At 38.2% G+C, this 16,881-nt stretch overlaps 1 protein-coding gene across 3 annotated transcripts in view; it reads left to right on the top strand.

The window, feature by feature from the left end:
- MAP3K20 (mitogen-activated protein kinase kinase kinase 20) overlaps positions 1-16,881 on the top strand; it is a 130,236-nt gene that overhangs the window by 54,110 nt on the left and 59,245 nt on the right. For all 3 annotated transcript variants that reach the window (XM_054043675.1, XM_054043673.1, XM_054043676.1), the window contains exons 4-8: positions 1,354-1,455; positions 3,313-3,378; positions 6,521-6,549; positions 6,652-6,789; positions 14,294-14,380. In XM_054043675.1, the coding sequence (XP_053899650.1) occupies positions 1,354-1,455; positions 3,313-3,378; positions 6,521-6,549; positions 6,652-6,789; positions 14,294-14,380 (422 nt within the window). The remainder of the gene's footprint in view (positions 1-1,353; positions 1,456-3,312; positions 3,379-6,520; positions 6,550-6,651; positions 6,790-14,293; positions 14,381-16,881) is intronic.

Genomic DNA, 16,881 nt, shown 5'->3' with positions numbered 1-16,881 from the left:
TCCCCCAAAAAAACCTAATTTAAGGTCATATTCTAATACTTGACTCATATATTTTTAGACAGTAAGTAAAGTAGATTATCTCCTACTTTGTGATGGACTGTTTTGCCCTCCCTCATGTACGACGTTGCACAATAATACAGTGATGACGAGTGTCCACCTTCCTCTGCAGCACTAAATATTGGACACTGCTGGAGTCCATTTGACGAACCAGTAATCTGATCAAGAATGGCAAATCCTGTGTTCCCATGAAGAACAACTTTATGATTTAAAGTACTGAAAAATTACTATCAAATGGCACTGTGGAGTTCCAAGTTTGTATGTGTGACTTTGGAATCAGTTGTGCTCAGTTTGCAGTAAATAGATTGATTTTTCTAGCCCTGCAAACTCAGCCTGGGCTCTGAAAGTCAAAGTGGATTCTCTCCACACATCATCACCAACAATAAAGAGCCCTACAGGCCAAATTAGCCCTTGGGGTGTATGTCTTCACTGCAATTGGAGATGTGATTGCAGCATGTGTAGACATGTCTGAACTAGCTTTGATTTAGCTAGCTTAGGTGTCAACTGCAGCATGCGCTAGCTGCCAGAGACCGTACCCAGACTCACTGCGGGGCTTGTACTTGGGCAGCTAGCCCATGCTGCCATGGCTTCACTGCAGTTGGTACCTGGACTAGCTAGTTCAAAGCTGGCTTGTGTATGTCTACACATGCTGCAGATAGACCTCCAACTGTGGTGTAGACATGCCCTTAGTTACACCTGTGCAACCACACTTCTGTTAATGGGTTTGCACAGATGTCATTGTTCCGAACAAAGTAATTTGTAAATAATTCTGTTGACAATGAACAAGAAGGAACAGAATCCACCTTGCTTTCTTAGCAGTGTTGGCTCTGCAGGGATAAGAACAGAGAAAAGCAGTACAACTTATTTTAGTCCCTCAAGTCAGTAGATGAAATTCTGAATATGCAAATGAGCAGGTGACATTTTTACATAGTTGTTTTTCTGAGCAGAACTGTGCTCATCAAACTTTTTTTTTAACCATCCCGATGTACCTGTCCCCAAATACTTGTCAAGCTCCTGATCTGGCTAATCTGAATTCTATTTATGCTGAGCCTTTCTACTGTCTTAATTTTAAAGTCCACTACTTGCCTGTCTGGGGATAATTAAAAACAAAATGCCTCTCTTACACCCCTGCAGAATACAACCTGCTGCTAACTATTGAACCCACAGAGTCTTATTGCAGAGTTTTATATGAGGATTACATTTGTCTATAAATAGATTCAGTCGGTGGTGGTAAATCACCCAGCTTTTGATTTAGAAGCAACATTTTGACACATGCTATGTATCTTTTTTTAATAGAATATGCTTCTGTTGGCTCATTGTATGATTACATTAATAGCAACAGAAGTGAAGACATGGATATGGAGCATATGATGACCTGGGCAACTGACATAGCTAAAGGTAAGAGAGGCTGATTTCTAACAATAACTCCCTCCCATTGATCATTTCTAGTTGTGTTTTGGCTCTAAATCCCAGCAGAATATTTTTCATGAGTGACTGTGTATAGAAATATATTGCATAGATATGTCAATATCTAGGTTTATGGCTTATATTGGCTATATAGGGATAGTCAGGAAAATTAAGATGAAATAAAGTGACCTTAGTGCACTTTAGTTTAAGCAAGACTAAGAGCTTCCCTACGCTGAGAAGTGAATTTTGGTTTAAGGTGGGTGGGGTTTGAATTTTAAGTGGAATAGCTATTCCTGATTAAATTCCTGTGTGGACACTTTCCAAGAAGAGTGCCTTATTCCAAATTAGCTTAATCCACTTCCAAAGGGAGTCAGGAGTGGCTATTCCAGAATACCTTCCCGTGTTAGTTAAAGCAAACTAAAACCACTTTACTTCTAAATGAGAGCACCCAACACAGGGGTTTTATGCACTTTAAATAATGTGCTCTAACTTCACACCTTTAGTTAATTTGTCTTAACTTTCTTTAGGCCTGGTCTACACTGGGGGAGGGGGGTGTCTCGATCTAAGTTACGCAACTTCAGCTACGTGAATAACGTAGCTGAAGTCGATGTACTTAGATCTACTTACCGCGGTATCTTCACTGTGGTAAGTCGATGGCTGACGCTCCCCTGTCGACTCTGCCTGCGCCTCTTGTTCTGGTGGAGTATCGGAGTCGACGGGAAAGCGCGTGGTGATCGATTTATTGCATCTAGGCTAGACACGATAAAGCAACCCCCGCTGGATCGATCACTGCCTGTCAATCCAGCCCGTAATGTAGACATGTCCTTAGTGTCTAGACAAGCCATTAGACTACTCTATGGAACAGTTTAATTAGAAATGATCCAAGTAACTTGAGACAGGTGGATGCTATTCTGTATGTATTGTACCACACACAAAAATTTTAAAACACTCTTCAAAATTTCCCAAGTAATTTGACTGTTTTTTTTTAAATTACTTAAAGTGTTAGTAAACAGTTTTTAGTCCCTTTTTGTTGTTAAATACACATTCAAAGACTAGCTAATTCTTTAAGGCCCTGATCCTGCATTCAGATTTGCAGTCAGTGTTGATCCCTGTGCACTGCACTGCAGTCAGTGTTCATCCCTGTGCACATGTGGTGTCCCATAGAAGTCATTGGGCTCTTCAGGAGTCCATGCTAGAGGATCTCAGTGCCCCAGGGACTAAATGGCTAAACCACAATTTATTTTTATTTATTTTTAAAAGGTTTGTAAGTGCCAGCCTTTTGGGAGTTTTATCTCAAAATACCCAAGTTACTCGCTAAATATTTTCATCTGAATAATGAAGGCTAGTGGTTACATTTTATATCCTCCAAGCCCTAGAAGAAGGTACAGCAGATAAGGCATTGGGCTTGTCATTATGATTAACTCTATGCAATTATCGTTTAAATCCCAACATTGAGTGTGATGTTTAGACGCAAGAGCAAGTTGCAGAATACCTCCAACTGTTGGAACACAGATCATATTTCTGGTTGATAAGCCTATCTAGGACTCACCCAGCTCTGCCTGCATTAGATGTTTAAAGATATTTAAAATAGGAAATGAAAGAAGAGAAATAAGAGCATAAAAATTATATATTGGGTGGGTGATGTCTCCATCTGTTTATGTTCATGTACATGGCACTGTATTACATGTATACTTTTAAATACTTTAGGGCTCTCTACATGCAAATAATCACATAGGCAAGCAGCATTCCTCTTCTAATGTACTATAGATCATCATTAACACAAGCATTGACAAGCAGTGGCCTTGCTAAGCCACCATAATTTAAACACTTTCCCTCATTTTTCTATAGGAATGCACTATTTGCATATGGAGGCTCCGGTCAAAGTAATTCACAGAGATCTGAAGTCTAGAAATGGTAAAGTAGCCTTACACTTAAGTGATTCTATATTTCTACTTTCAGTTAATGTGACAATTTAACTTTAGCCTTCGAGAGATACAGGGCTAAATCTTCAGCTGTAGCTAAGATACGCAGCTGAGGCAGAGAAAAGACAGCACTAAGCCATCTTTGTGTTCCCTGCCCCGAATTCTGAGGCTATCTGGGCACCATTCCAGTCCCTGGCATAATTCAGAGCAGTCTGTAGTGCTGCTTTAAATTATGCCTTGTTTCCCAGAGACTGTTCCAGCAGCCAAGGTTTGCCAGGGTACTTTCCCTTTTTCCTGGAAATGTCCTGTATGCTGAGGCCCAGGAAGGGATGGTGGAGGACTGCTATGAACAGTGCAAAACAGCCGAAATGGACTTGAGATTCGGGCCCAGTATCTTCTCTAAAAATGTTGTAGTTCTTTCAGCATTGATTGAACTTTTGCAGATGATAGTGCTTCTGAAGAATGTAATTGGCTGTGGGGTTTGAATGAAACTGTTCTACTTGGTTAGTTCCAGGCCAGTTATGAAACATGCTGAAAAGTGACTTTAATTGAAATATTTACTACTAGTAAGTGGCTTACAAATTATTCTGATTCACCAAATGCTGTATAAGAATGTCATCATGGAGAAATGGCTGGATGTAGTTTCATTCTTAAGTATCTTTTTAAGAAAATATTTATTTTGTTTTATAAACTTTGATTAATCATTGATGCTATTATTGCTAAAGTGAATCTCTGGGAAGAATCATTGTGAACCTTGATTTCTGTAATGGGAAATATTGGATATTTCTTTCCGTATTTGTAGTTTGGATTTTATAGTTAGAAATCTCCTTCTACCTTTGTTTAAGGGTGAGCAAGGCTCACATCAGTTTTTGAGGTAAGCTTATTTTTTTGTGCTGAATATCCCCACTAACCAGGGCATAAAAGGCATTCAGAGCATATGTTTCAATTTACCCGTTTGAAAATTTTTATTTAGCTTCCATGAAAGTTTAGTGGAGATGTGCCAAAATGTACCATTTTAGGAAGTCATAGATGGTGATATAGTCAAAGGCTGCATGAGACATTTTGGCTTAGAATACTACATTTAGAGACCTAGTGAGAAATCTGGGTACAGCTGACAAACTTTCATGGAAAGTAAAAAGAGCCTTTAAACAAAAGAAAAGTTGAAACTTCTTAGTGTGCTGAATGATTTCCACAATTTGGTTAACTCAAAATTGACCCAAAACAACCACTTTTTAATAAATACCCTTTAATATCAGTATTCGTTGCTTTATTACTATTGCCATGAGAATTAATCTTCATCAAGTCCTAATCTGAATGTAAGATCAAAATAAGCATAGAAAACCTCTGGATTCCAAAGATGTGGGCTCTTGCTTTGCCCTGGGATTTATCTGTATTCCTCAAAATATCAAATTTAATTTAAAATACAAAGTGGAGGAGCACTGGTGGCAGTGAAATAGTGGGGAATTCAAAGAAAAATGCTAGTGTAGACAAGGTCCTAATGGTGTTCTCTGACGCAGTTATAGGGATTCTGTTTTCCTGTCCACATGAGCCAAAAATAATAAATAAAAATTAGAAGACAGATTCTCCAAGCTGAGAGAGAAAACTATGCTAGTGGTGGATAGCTGCTCTTGTAGAGTGGACACACCCTTATTGATGTGCAGCAAGGTCTTGTTTTATCTTCTTTGTTCCACATGGGAAGGAGCTGTAACAAAACCTGGGACCCGGAATTCCTATTTTCCCCATCTCCCAAGTGGTACGAGTAATGACAACTTCTCCTTTCCTCCCTTGCCAGCCAGAGGAAAAGAGGGAGGTGGTGGAGTACTTAATACCCATCTGCTATATGCATTTCAAGAGGGATTGGTACAGTGGAACTCACTTAAAGGTGATAGACAACAGAAAAATCCTGAGATTGCACTGTTTTTTTGCTGCTTCATGTTGATGAATCCCTGGAACATTTTTTATTAAAAAATAAATCCAAAAATGCCTTTTTCCCCTGCTTATATTTTACATTAGATATTCAATTCACATCTTGTCTGCCCTGATTTTATCTCTGATGACTAGAGAACTAGTGAAATGATGATGTCATAGGAGGCAAGAGAGTGAAGGTTGCGATGTGTAATTGAGAGTAGAGAATTTTTGTTTCAGTCAAACTCCTTGATTTTTCTGTTTTTGTTTGCAACTATTCAGCTTTTCAATAGCTAATTAATTTTGGAGATACTGGACATCTTTGTTGAAGGTTAAATACCCCTGCCTCTTCAATTAAGGTGTTAGCGTTTACACTGAACATGAGATCTTTCCCAAGAGGTCTTTCAACAAAACCAGTAAAGAGACTTTACATTCCTGGTATTCTAAAGTAAACCAAACAGAACAATAATTTTGACTAGGTGTGTGGAGGAAACCTTCGAGTAGCAGGGTGTCTGGTGTTTTACATTATGCAGGAGGTTATAAGTCCAATTTTTTAAACATCTTTATCAGCTTACTATTCGAGTGGAAAGAAACTTCACTCTAAGTAAAGTGACACTTCAGTGTAAGAGGATTGAAAGTCCATTGAAACAATTCTGGACATTGCCTACAAGCGGGTTCCACTGTGTTTGCTAATGCGCTGTAAAAGTTAGGGTAAAGGTGATTGTGGAAAGGGTATTTGATGAAAAATGTCTCTGTGAAACTGAAAAATAATTCAAACATCACACTGAATTTTCTCCGGCTTATTTGCAGCTAATATCAATAAATGGATACATACAGTGGATGACATTGTACCCACAATTACAACTGTGTAAGGTGTTTGAGGAAATGTGTAAGGGAGGATTGAATTATAACTAAGGAGTTAGTTGTACTCTGTTTCTTTACTAATAAATGAAAATTTAATTTGCTAACTATTAATAGACCTCTTTGTGAATTTTTTTCTAACGCAGTTACAGAGTTTATTCATAGACTTTCAGGTATTTGACAAGTCTTCTTCAAACACCTCCCAAGAAATCAAGAGAATTGTGTGTGTCAGTATATTCAAGTACTGGATCAGTGTGGGATCATTTTTCTTTATAAAATGTCAACTGGTTTGCCATTAAGATGTTAATAACAAGATACATTGTTCTTTGTAATGTAATTTACTTACATTTTTTTTCTTGATTTTCCAGTTGTTATAGCTGCTGATGGAGTATTAAAGGTAGGAATATTTCAATTATTTGGAAGGTTTTGCAGCTGCTTTGCGTGATATCTTTGAAGTCAAATGAATGAGAAGTTGGCATTTATTGTTTGTTTTTGCCAGATCTGTGATTTTGGTGCTTCAAGGTTTCACCACCATACGACACACATGTCCTTGGTGGGTACCTTCCCCTGGATGGCTCCAGAAGTTATCCAGAGTCTCCCAGTGTCTGAAACATGTGACACGTATTCATATGGTGTGGTGAGTTGCTTTCATTTCTTTCTCTGGCATAACTGAGTTAGTAGAATGTAAAATGTGAAAATAGTGTTCGTAAATAAGGGCAATAGAGAAAGTTCACAAAATTTCATTTCAAAACAGTTTCATATATTTTATAATTACAAGCTGAAAACTGATAGTATGAGCAATATCTTGCATGCTTAGTAAGATAAGTATTTGATTAGATTGTGCTGCCTTGCTAATCTGTGAAATGCAGAATGTATTTAAAATACTTTACCTATGTCAGGAGACAGGAAAGAGTTAGTAAACAGTTTACAGTTTGTAGCTGTGTTGTGTTTACAAAGAATGGATATTAGTCTATCAGGAGCAACAAGTTATATTTTAGTAAGTTTATTAGAGAGGGTTGCCTAGAGTATTTCCATACAGTTGTGTGTCATGGAGTTGGTTTAAGAAAAGTGGTCTTACACCACTCTTCCACTCAGATTGCTGTAAGAGCCTGCTACAATCAACTGATAACTGTTCTCAAAGGTAGAGAGGCACTGTATAGAAAGGTTGGTAAAAGTTTTGTGGGTTCTGCCACTTATTTAAAGGGGAGGGAATAAAACTGCTTGTAAGCAAATAAATATGTCAGTGAAATTTGGGAATATAGGAATTCTTTCACTCTGTTCCTACTCTGCGTCCTTGCAATCAATCCTGCATCGCTCCACAATTGAAGCTGACAGACAGTACAGCAGAAAGTAGGGTTTTGTGTGTGTGTGTCAGTGTGTTAAAGGAGCGGAGATGGCAGGAATTAACAAGTCCTTCCTGACATTTTTGTCAGGTTTTTCTTAATCAGTATTGTTTTAAACCAACTCCCCTACTCATTCATCATTAAAGTGATGACCTAATGGAAGAGGGAAAAAAAGCTATGTTGGCAAATCCAAAACTATAGTCTGATTTAATTGAGCTAAGACATATACAGTACTAGGATGTAAGCTAGTAAACATACATTAACATTTAAGCTGTTATTGAAAACAATAAAATATTTCCTATTGAAGGGAAGCATTTCAGTTCCAAATAGAAAAGAAACAAAAAAGAAATTCCAGGCTAGTTCTAGAATTTTCTAGTTTAAAAGTTGTTACAGCTTAGTCAGGTATTGCACAAACCCTTGGAGCATTTAGCTGGTTATTTTCCCTGTGTATAAACAGTAAAGATCATTTGCTAATTCTGTGATTATATGTAAAACTCAGAGAACTTACAGTATAGCCATATGCTAGCCAGTTCACTATTAGTGAAATATTTTAATACAATAACCTGCCCACAAAATGGTTTTGCGTCTGTATACAGAGTTCATAGACTCATAGACTCATAGACATTAAGGTCAGAAGGGACCATTATGATCATCTGGTCTGACCCCCTGCATGCTGCAGGCCGCAAGACCCTTCCCTGGACTCTACCGTTGAAGTCCCCAATCCTGAGTTACATTGGCCTATGCCTTGTTGTCTTATAGTGATGCTTCAGTGTGCATAATAATATGTGATCCAGATGGCTGTTTTATCATTCATATGTATTTTGGAGACTAATATGTTCTCATATGGACACCATCAATGTTTTAGAATTTTTAAATACTGTCATGGGGTGCACCACTCACTGCTTGTCTGGCACCTCCTCCTGGTCACTCAGGGGATTAGCTCTCAAGGTTGATGCCCCTTTCTGTTGTCGCACCCCATCACATTGTCTCTCTCCTAGGTCTGCAGCCCCACTCTTGTCCCAGGAACCGCAGCGTTCTCTTTGTGACTTAGTCCTCCGGCTAGGTCACTCAGCATTCCCCCTTACGGGGTACAATCCTTCAATTCCCTGTCATTACCCTAGTGACCCAGGCAGTCTTCCCATTCACTGCCCTGACGGTTTATGCCATGCCCTCGCTGGCTGGTAGAGGAAGCCAGGTCCGCCCTCTACTCCATGTTCCAGTCCAAGGACCCTCAACCCATCAGTTCTGGGCTTTTCTATCCTAGCCCTCGCTGCTCCTTCTCTGGACTGCTTCCTACAACTCCTTGTTCCCCTCCTTATGTTGGATGTACCAGCTCCAAACCCTCCACTCTCTTCTCAGGGAATGACTGCCCTTTCCCTGCACCATCTTTGTGGCTTTATAAGCCCCACCTTTTCCTGCACAGCTGAAGCTGATTGCAATCAGTTTCTTGGCTTTTCCTCCAGGTGCTGCCTGTGGCGTTAATAGCCCTATCTGGCCATCTTAATCCCTTCCAGTCCTGTGTTGGATGGACACCCCATCACAGACACCTATGACCTGATCCACCCTGATGTTATTCCAGTTTTCCACCCCTCTGGCACCATTGATTTCAATGTAGATATTCAGGTGTAAACGTGGAGTAATGCAGTGGTGAATCAGACTCCTGCAAAATACAGTGGTCCAGATATTCTGCTGGGAATTACTGAGGCCTGACTTAGCAAAGAATTTGTCCTAGTATATCTTTGAAAGTTGGAATTCTTCTCAACTAAACTTTTAGACTAGTAGTGAATATGCTTAAAGGCTAAGAATTAAAACCTTGGAAAAAGTAGATCTCTTGCTCTTACAATGATTTTATCTATAAAAATAAATTTTGAATAGTCCACTTTCAAAGTGTAACACTTGCCAGTGGCCTGTGTGCTAGACAGACAAATCTGTTTTTCTTCAGCTGAAGTGCAACTGAAGTTCTGATAACAAAGAGCAGGATCCTTTTCAAATGTAAACTAGTGAGATGCTAGGAAAGGGCATTCTGTTTGCAAAATCTGTAGTCTACCCTACATTTCCCCCCCCCCCCCCCCCATGGGTTTTCTTTCTATAAACTATTATGTGGCTGTGAATGTTGTTTGTTATGTAAGAGAGCCTCTTCCCATCAAATGACCAATCATTTCTGTCACCACTTAGGCCTGAGTCTTTCCTCAGGTGAGGTGAACTTTCCTATTTGCAAATGGGTCATATTGAATTAGAAAGGATCTCTCAGATATTGCATTCCAATACTTAGAGTAATTTGTTCTGCTCTTCATGATTGGCTAAATTGCTTCCAAATTCTCCCTTTGAGATTTTAGTAAATTATTTCATAAGGCCGACTAACAAATAAAACCAAGTGTTCCAGCTGATTTATCCAGACACAAACATAGGTCTTGGATTTTCTCTGAACCACCCAATGACTCCGTTTCCTAAACCAAATCCATACTACTCTAAACAATGGATGCTAAGTATCAGAATCTATCAACCTAAATTTTGAGTCACATAGATCAAGTTTCTTTCTAATGTCATTATGTGTTGTACAGACTATAATTCTTCACTTGTCTAGCTGCTTTGAAAATGCTTGTGGAATAATGATGTTCACTCTTTAAAACAGCCGTAGCTGTTTTGAAATTGTAAAGAAATACACTCAGAACATCAGTTATTTTATCCTAGCTCAACAGAATTCCATTTGGAGTATATTGTATATGTATTTAATTATAAGGGTTTATGCAGTGTCTTTCATAGTTGAGCTATTTTAGCACTTATAAAAGCAAGTAATTAAATACTGGTTGTGTAGAGGCTGTGAAGTTAAATGCAGCAGCCATTGGCAATAGCTCACACATTGCCCTGGATGTGAGAACTTATTTTATTTTTAGAGGGAATGTTGGCCCAGCACACTGGGGTTATCCCATACTCTTTTTGAAAAGAATTATAGGATTTTAACTTCTATTTGGCTAGGTGCAGAGAGTTGCTGGACTAATATCATTGTCAGGTCTCATACAAAGGCTGTTACCTGTAGTAGCACAACACCATCACCCTTTCTGCTGCACTTCTTCAAACCCTGGTTATGAGTCCAAGTCAATAGGAGAGCTGTGCAAAACTATCCGTGTTCCGTTTTCTACCTGTTGTTTTCACCAAAGAGTTGAAGAAAGAATGAAAAATGGTTTGTTTTTCTTAAATTACTAAATTGTGACTTCCCCTAGCCTGCTTTTCTGGCACTCAGAGTTTTTTACCAATTTCATTCTCATGTGGGCTTTATACTGATAGCTTTCAGATGAAGTGGTAACCAGTGAATAACACAGACTCTTTAACTAGTTGAAGTGGAGGTCTATGTACCGGGTAACAGGAGGCGTGTAGAACATGTAAGCACAGTCTCAGCCATAGAAGTTGTGAATCAGTTTTATCCTTACATATATTTCAGTTTATTTTTATTAATCTTAAAATTATATATTTAATATGAAATAACACTTCAAAACCACATTGAATCATTTTCATGTGACCTCATCCAGCTTAACTCAAGGCTAGTATTAAGTATCTTTGGATGGCAGCATCTACAGCTCTCATCAGATGGAAGAATGGATCATTCCAACATCTTCAGCAGAGCTTAAAGAGGCTGAGGAAAGAGGATCTGAGAAGACCCCATTCCACCTTCAAAATCCCTTCTTTCATTTCTCTCTCTCTCTAAAAGCAATATTCGAACAATTAAATTCAGGATTGATCACTATGCTCAAACCCTCTCCGTGAAAACAAACTTTTACAGATAGCGTGGATTAAAAGGGATATCCTCATTTATTTGGTCTTCCATTATCCACATTCCAGACCTAGCCACTACTGACTAGTGTAGTGGTCTCTTCTAAGGCTTGTCTGAACACACAGTTATTCCTGATTAGCAATCATTGATAAACGCCTTGTGTGAACACCCTTATTCAGAATAAGTTTAACTGTCCTTGATAAACTCCATTTTGGACACTCTTATTAAGAGTGCCTTGTTCCTGTTTAGCGTTAATCAGAGATAACTCCATGTATAGAAAGCCCTTCACAAAAAGAAAACATGATAGTTTTGAGGTTGACATGTGCTAGAGTCAACATGAAAGTTGTCCTGGGCCTGGTCTTTATGAGGACTCTTTTACAAAAAATCCCCTGTTGTTGCTACTGCCATTTCAAAGCCAGAGTGGTAGCAAGGGGTAGAGCTCTCGTGTAGACAAGTCACCAGTGGCCATCAGTATTTTAATCATTGTTGTGTAGACCTGCTCTGAGCAAAGACAATAGACAATACGGTACTTAAACTGCTGGCAGCTCCCTGGAATCCTGTCTGTACTAGTTTTTCCAGCATAACTGCCCCCAGTGGAGCTGAACTTGGAGTAACAGTGGGAATTTTTAGCAACTAAGTAATGTTGGGAAAGTATTTGAAACTTTCTGAAAAAGACAGTCACACTCTTGCTCTTCATTTCATGCCCTCCTCCCCATATGTTCACTTTCTCTCTATCTGTTCACAAGAAGGAGACTGAGCTCTCTAGGAACCACAATTTGCAAGCCTCTGCTGTAAATCCTTTTATGTATAGTTCTCTGAACTGTGTCTAGTTAGACTACTTCCCTCTGCAGTTTTGGTTCCACTTCGACTGACAGTCCAGTATAGCCAATTCATAAGACTGTGTTGAAACTCTTACAAAAACAAGGCAATGAAAATGTTACCACGGAGCTCCAGCTTGGTGGAAAATCTTTATCTAGATTGTTGACTTGACTATGAAATTGGCATCACTGACAAAGCATTGTTCTCAGTAAACCTTTTGGAATAAACACAAAGACTTATGGGACTCAAGTTCCTCATCTTTTGGCTTTCTAATGCTATTAGTGAACAATAGGATACTAAAAGGGAATTCTTCCTACTTTTCTCAGATTCCTTGCTCTCTTCTGGGTTATGAAGTATAGTTTGGAGTATTTGGAGCTAATACAGTTGGGTTAAGAAACCAGTGAGCTGTACAAGACAATGGAAATAAAAGTAAAAATGGCATCATAAAGGAATTCAGTGGAAAATGTACTGACTTATGTGCATGAATGGAAACATACAACCACTACCTGTTGTGTGAGAAAAGCAAAATTGTCTTCTTTTCCAGCTACAGGCTTTTGGTGATGTATGAAACCTACATATTTCAATCTGTAATATTGTTCACCTGAAGAATTTTAAATAATATTTTACAATTCTAACCGTTCTTATACATTTGATGTGTGATCTTTAGTGAGATTCCCTGAGGGGTTTTGTAGTACATAGGGCACAATAGCCCTACAGTTATATAGATGAGGTAGTTCTGTGAATCTGTTCACCTGCACAATTGGGTGGCTTTTGTTTTATGCTGACTGCTTATTGGGGTGCCTGAGCTTCATGGGTACACCAAATCAGTTACTTATTTTGCAGTTAAATTCCCTTCTTTTCCTCAGCCTTACCAGCAGATGTGTGGTAACTGGAATAACACATTGAGGTGTATTTTCCTTCTTCTAAAGGGAATGAATTGAGCCATACAGGGGACTGGGTACCTGTATGAATACTTTCCCTTGAAAAATTTTTATACAATGACTTCTTCTAAGATACTTTTACCTTTACTAATCAGATTCTGGCTCAAACAGAATTATTCAGCAGCTCTTTTGATATAGCACCCTGTTCATTTGATTTTTCTGCTTGAACAGTGTCTGCCAATGTTCTTGCATGTTCCTACTAATTACCTTCAAAGTTGGCCATAATTCATTGAAAATGATGTGGCTTGACTAAGCCTGAGTACTAGCCCAAATAGCAGGGATATCAAGACTTATACAAGGTGCTTGGAACTTTTGGCTAAGTGGTCAATAAATGTTGGCCCCTTTTTTGGTGTGTTTTGAGCTGAAGAAAAAGTTTTTATATAGTTTTTTATATCTGTATCAAGAGATATATATATGGAGATTGAGTGTTGTAGATATATGTATGAATGGAGACAAGAGTGACTTTTAACTTATTGAACTCCAATATTATGTCTCTACAGTAGAAAAAGAAGTTGGGTTTATTGATTCTTAGCTCTTTTGGTGATGTTGATATTTTTACAAAGTAGTTGAGATTCTCAGATTCTCATTTGATTTAATGAGTTGGTGCAATATATGCAAAAATGTTACATGTGTATGCAGATGGAGGAGATCTTCCCATGTCTGAAGATAAATTATTGTTGTAGGGAGATTAAAGATAAAATATTAATATCCGATATCTGCGATACCACTTAGTTTAATATCATCACAAACTTGTTGACAGCAACAATTATTATATTACTTTAAAAGTGTATTTTGGATTGGGTGTTTTGTTATAAGCATGTATCAGAAGCTAAAAGCTTATTGACTCAGATAGTGATTACTAAGAGGCGCCATTTGTAGTTGTATAGAAATGTTTAAAAATGTAGAATTATTATAATGAAAAGGTTTGTCTAGTTGGGGTTGGGGAGAAAGAGTTCACTATCTTGCAAGGCTGAACCACCATTTTATGGTATAAAGAAAGAAGAGAATATTTCCTATGGGTTTCACAAAATTGCAGTCACTGGGCCCCACACAATCCAGTTTTTTATTTGGTTTTGTTTTAGAGGAAAAAACAGAAATACTAAAATTAATTTAGTGAGAGGATCTTGCACACAAACATTTGTCCAAGTTACTGCAAATGGGATCTGGTTGCCGATTAATTGGATACAGATAGTGCTGTATCAGGGTTTAATGATGTATTTAAAATACAAAGTACAGAAATAAAAATTCTTTTCTTTTTTTCTGCTCCAGGTTCTCTGGGAGATGCTAACAAGGGAGGTCCCCTTTAAAGGCTTGGAAGGATTACAAGTAGCTTGGCTTGTAGTGGAAAAAAACGAGGTAAGACTACGTTTCTACATTCAGGTACATAGATCAGAAAACAGTATTGGGGTTTTGCAAAAGACTTTTTCATCTTCTTCAAATTGAAAGTAAGTTCACGCGTATGGAAAGATTAGCAGTAGGAGCTAACACAAAGGGTCAAAGTGATGTTATTCCTCATGAATGGACCCTTTACATCTAATTGTTGCAGCTTCACGTCGTGATGCTGTAGATCAAAAATTGTACAAGTACTGTACTAGTTTCTCAGTCTCAATTGTAAAACCTAGGGGTTTGTTCTTAGTGATGAAAGAAGCCATTGCGTCCAAGGTAGGGGAACAGTTTAACTCCATCTCCTGCGTTTAGGACATCTTTTTACTGGCCGGGAGTTGATATATCTGTAAGAGACCTTCAGCTACTTCAACTTAACTCTCCCAGCAGGAGTCACTATAGTACAAGAAACTGCCGCTTAGATGAGAATTTCAAAAATAAAAGAAGAAAAAATAGTTTAAAAAAAAGAGAGAAATTACAGTTTTGCCACCTACGTTCAACACTACATTGAAGATGAGCTCCTCACTGGGATTGGCAAGGCTGTGGCATAGCTGCAAGCTTCCTCATGCAGAGTCTTTCCATTTCAAAAGAACTTCAGTGGTGTAAACACCGTTTGTACAGTGTCCCCAGCCTCGCTTTTCTTCTTCCCACAAAATGAGGCTTTCAGTTAGTTGGGCATGTGAGCTATATGTCTGAACACATGGTTCTTTGATATCAAAGACAGTAACTACATTTAAAAAACATTTAAAGTTGGGACTATACCACACACAGACAAGCATGGAAATCTCAGTTAAGAGGAAACCTCTACTATCTAGACACAGTGGAAGTTTGGGTAACATTATAATACAACCCAGTATCTCTACAATACAGTTTTATATTCTTCTATACAAACTATTTCCCAAAATACTTTATACTTAAATAAAATCGAGTTAAATATTAAATAGCAGAGGGAGAGACAAATGAAGAGAGAAACACCTTTGTATTTTTTTTAGTTCTGTTTGGGAACTGGACTGGTTCTACTCCCTGTCGAAGTACATGAGATGTCCAGATTAGTTGGAAATGCTACATTAATAGAGAGAAGCCTTATGAACTCAGTCTTCTACAGAATAATATTATCAGAACAGGAAACATAACAGGATTCCTTCTCCCACTATGGGAAAAGCCTCATACAGCTAATGCCAAGTTATTTTGGAGAGAGAGACCAGAAACTTTTCCGTATACTGTATATGGCATTCCTGTGCATATCAAGTACACAGGTTTATGCAGGATCTGCCGTACAATACCAGACCATTTAAAATTCGGTGAAGAGAACTGATCTTCGGTTGAAAGATGTTAAAGGGTACAAATATATTTCCTCATGGTTTTCCAAAGCAAGGAACTATTAAAATATATTATAAGCAAAATGTGGGCATGACATGCTGCCTTACTACAGCCAGAAGAAGCTTAAGAAAAAAACAAGTGTCCTTCATGAACTTCTCAGTACTAGATGATAGTTGCAACAGGATGGTGGTGCTTCTTATGCAATCTTCCTTCCTAAGTGGTGCAATAAATGGATTGACACTGACAGTATTTTTTGAATCTGATCACAATCTATTGAATGTGCCCAACACAGTCCTGCAAAATAACAGTCATGCAAAATATTAATTTGCTCTCCTATTCCTCACTTCTCCAGCAGAAGGAAAATGGAATGTATGTCTCTCACAGTAAGTAAATAAATATAAAGGGGCAGGTTCTTCTCTCAAATAAACCAGTGCAAACCCTATTGGTGTCAATGGGGTTGCATATGTGTGATTCAGAACAGAATTAAACACACTGTTGATCCAATCTGCATTCTTCTCCCTCTAAAAGTCAGTGCAGAACTGAGTCTAAAGCATACTCACTGAGGGCAAAGATCAACCTGGTGCAAAGGGAGTTCCTAAGAGGTTAAGTATGACTTCAGTGGTGCCTGGTCTTGTTTGGGTCCTCTGCACAAAGGTGAATTTCATCCTGCTCGAATATTTTCCTTTTTAATCCAGACCTGCTTCACCCCCAATGTGAATGCTCAAATTATGGTTGGCATTAGCTAATGACAAATTAGTACTGAGAGATATCTTCTTTATTATGGTATGGTAGCCTTGGAATATGCTACCTATATATTGCCTGACAAATTACATTCTGCACACATAAGACAGCTGTAATTGATGATTACATGTCTCCTGGTAACCTATTTTCCATCTACGTGAACAGTGAGGGTTAAAGACAAATGCCATAGCAAGACTAGCAGACATATTTTTAGGCAAATGACTTGACCGAGTATCAAATGGCAGTGCAATTTGTTCATGCACTATAGGAATTTCAGTGTATTTCCTGTGCAGAAAGCTTTTTCACCAGCAATGCATTATTTTAATGATTACACTCCAGTAATATCTTTATTGAGTATCTCATGTTTCCAGTTTTTGTCTTGTTTAAATGCTTATGCAGACAAATTTGTTGTA

Source organism: Malaclemys terrapin, chromosome 11 (assembly GCF_027887155.1).
Source record: "Malaclemys terrapin pileata isolate rMalTer1 chromosome 11, rMalTer1.hap1, whole genome shotgun sequence".
Classification (NCBI taxonomy): domain Eukaryota; kingdom Metazoa; phylum Chordata; order Testudines; family Emydidae; genus Malaclemys; species Malaclemys terrapin.
The sequence above is the reverse complement of the archived record's forward strand: the minus strand, read 5'-3'. Positions and strand labels throughout refer to the sequence as shown.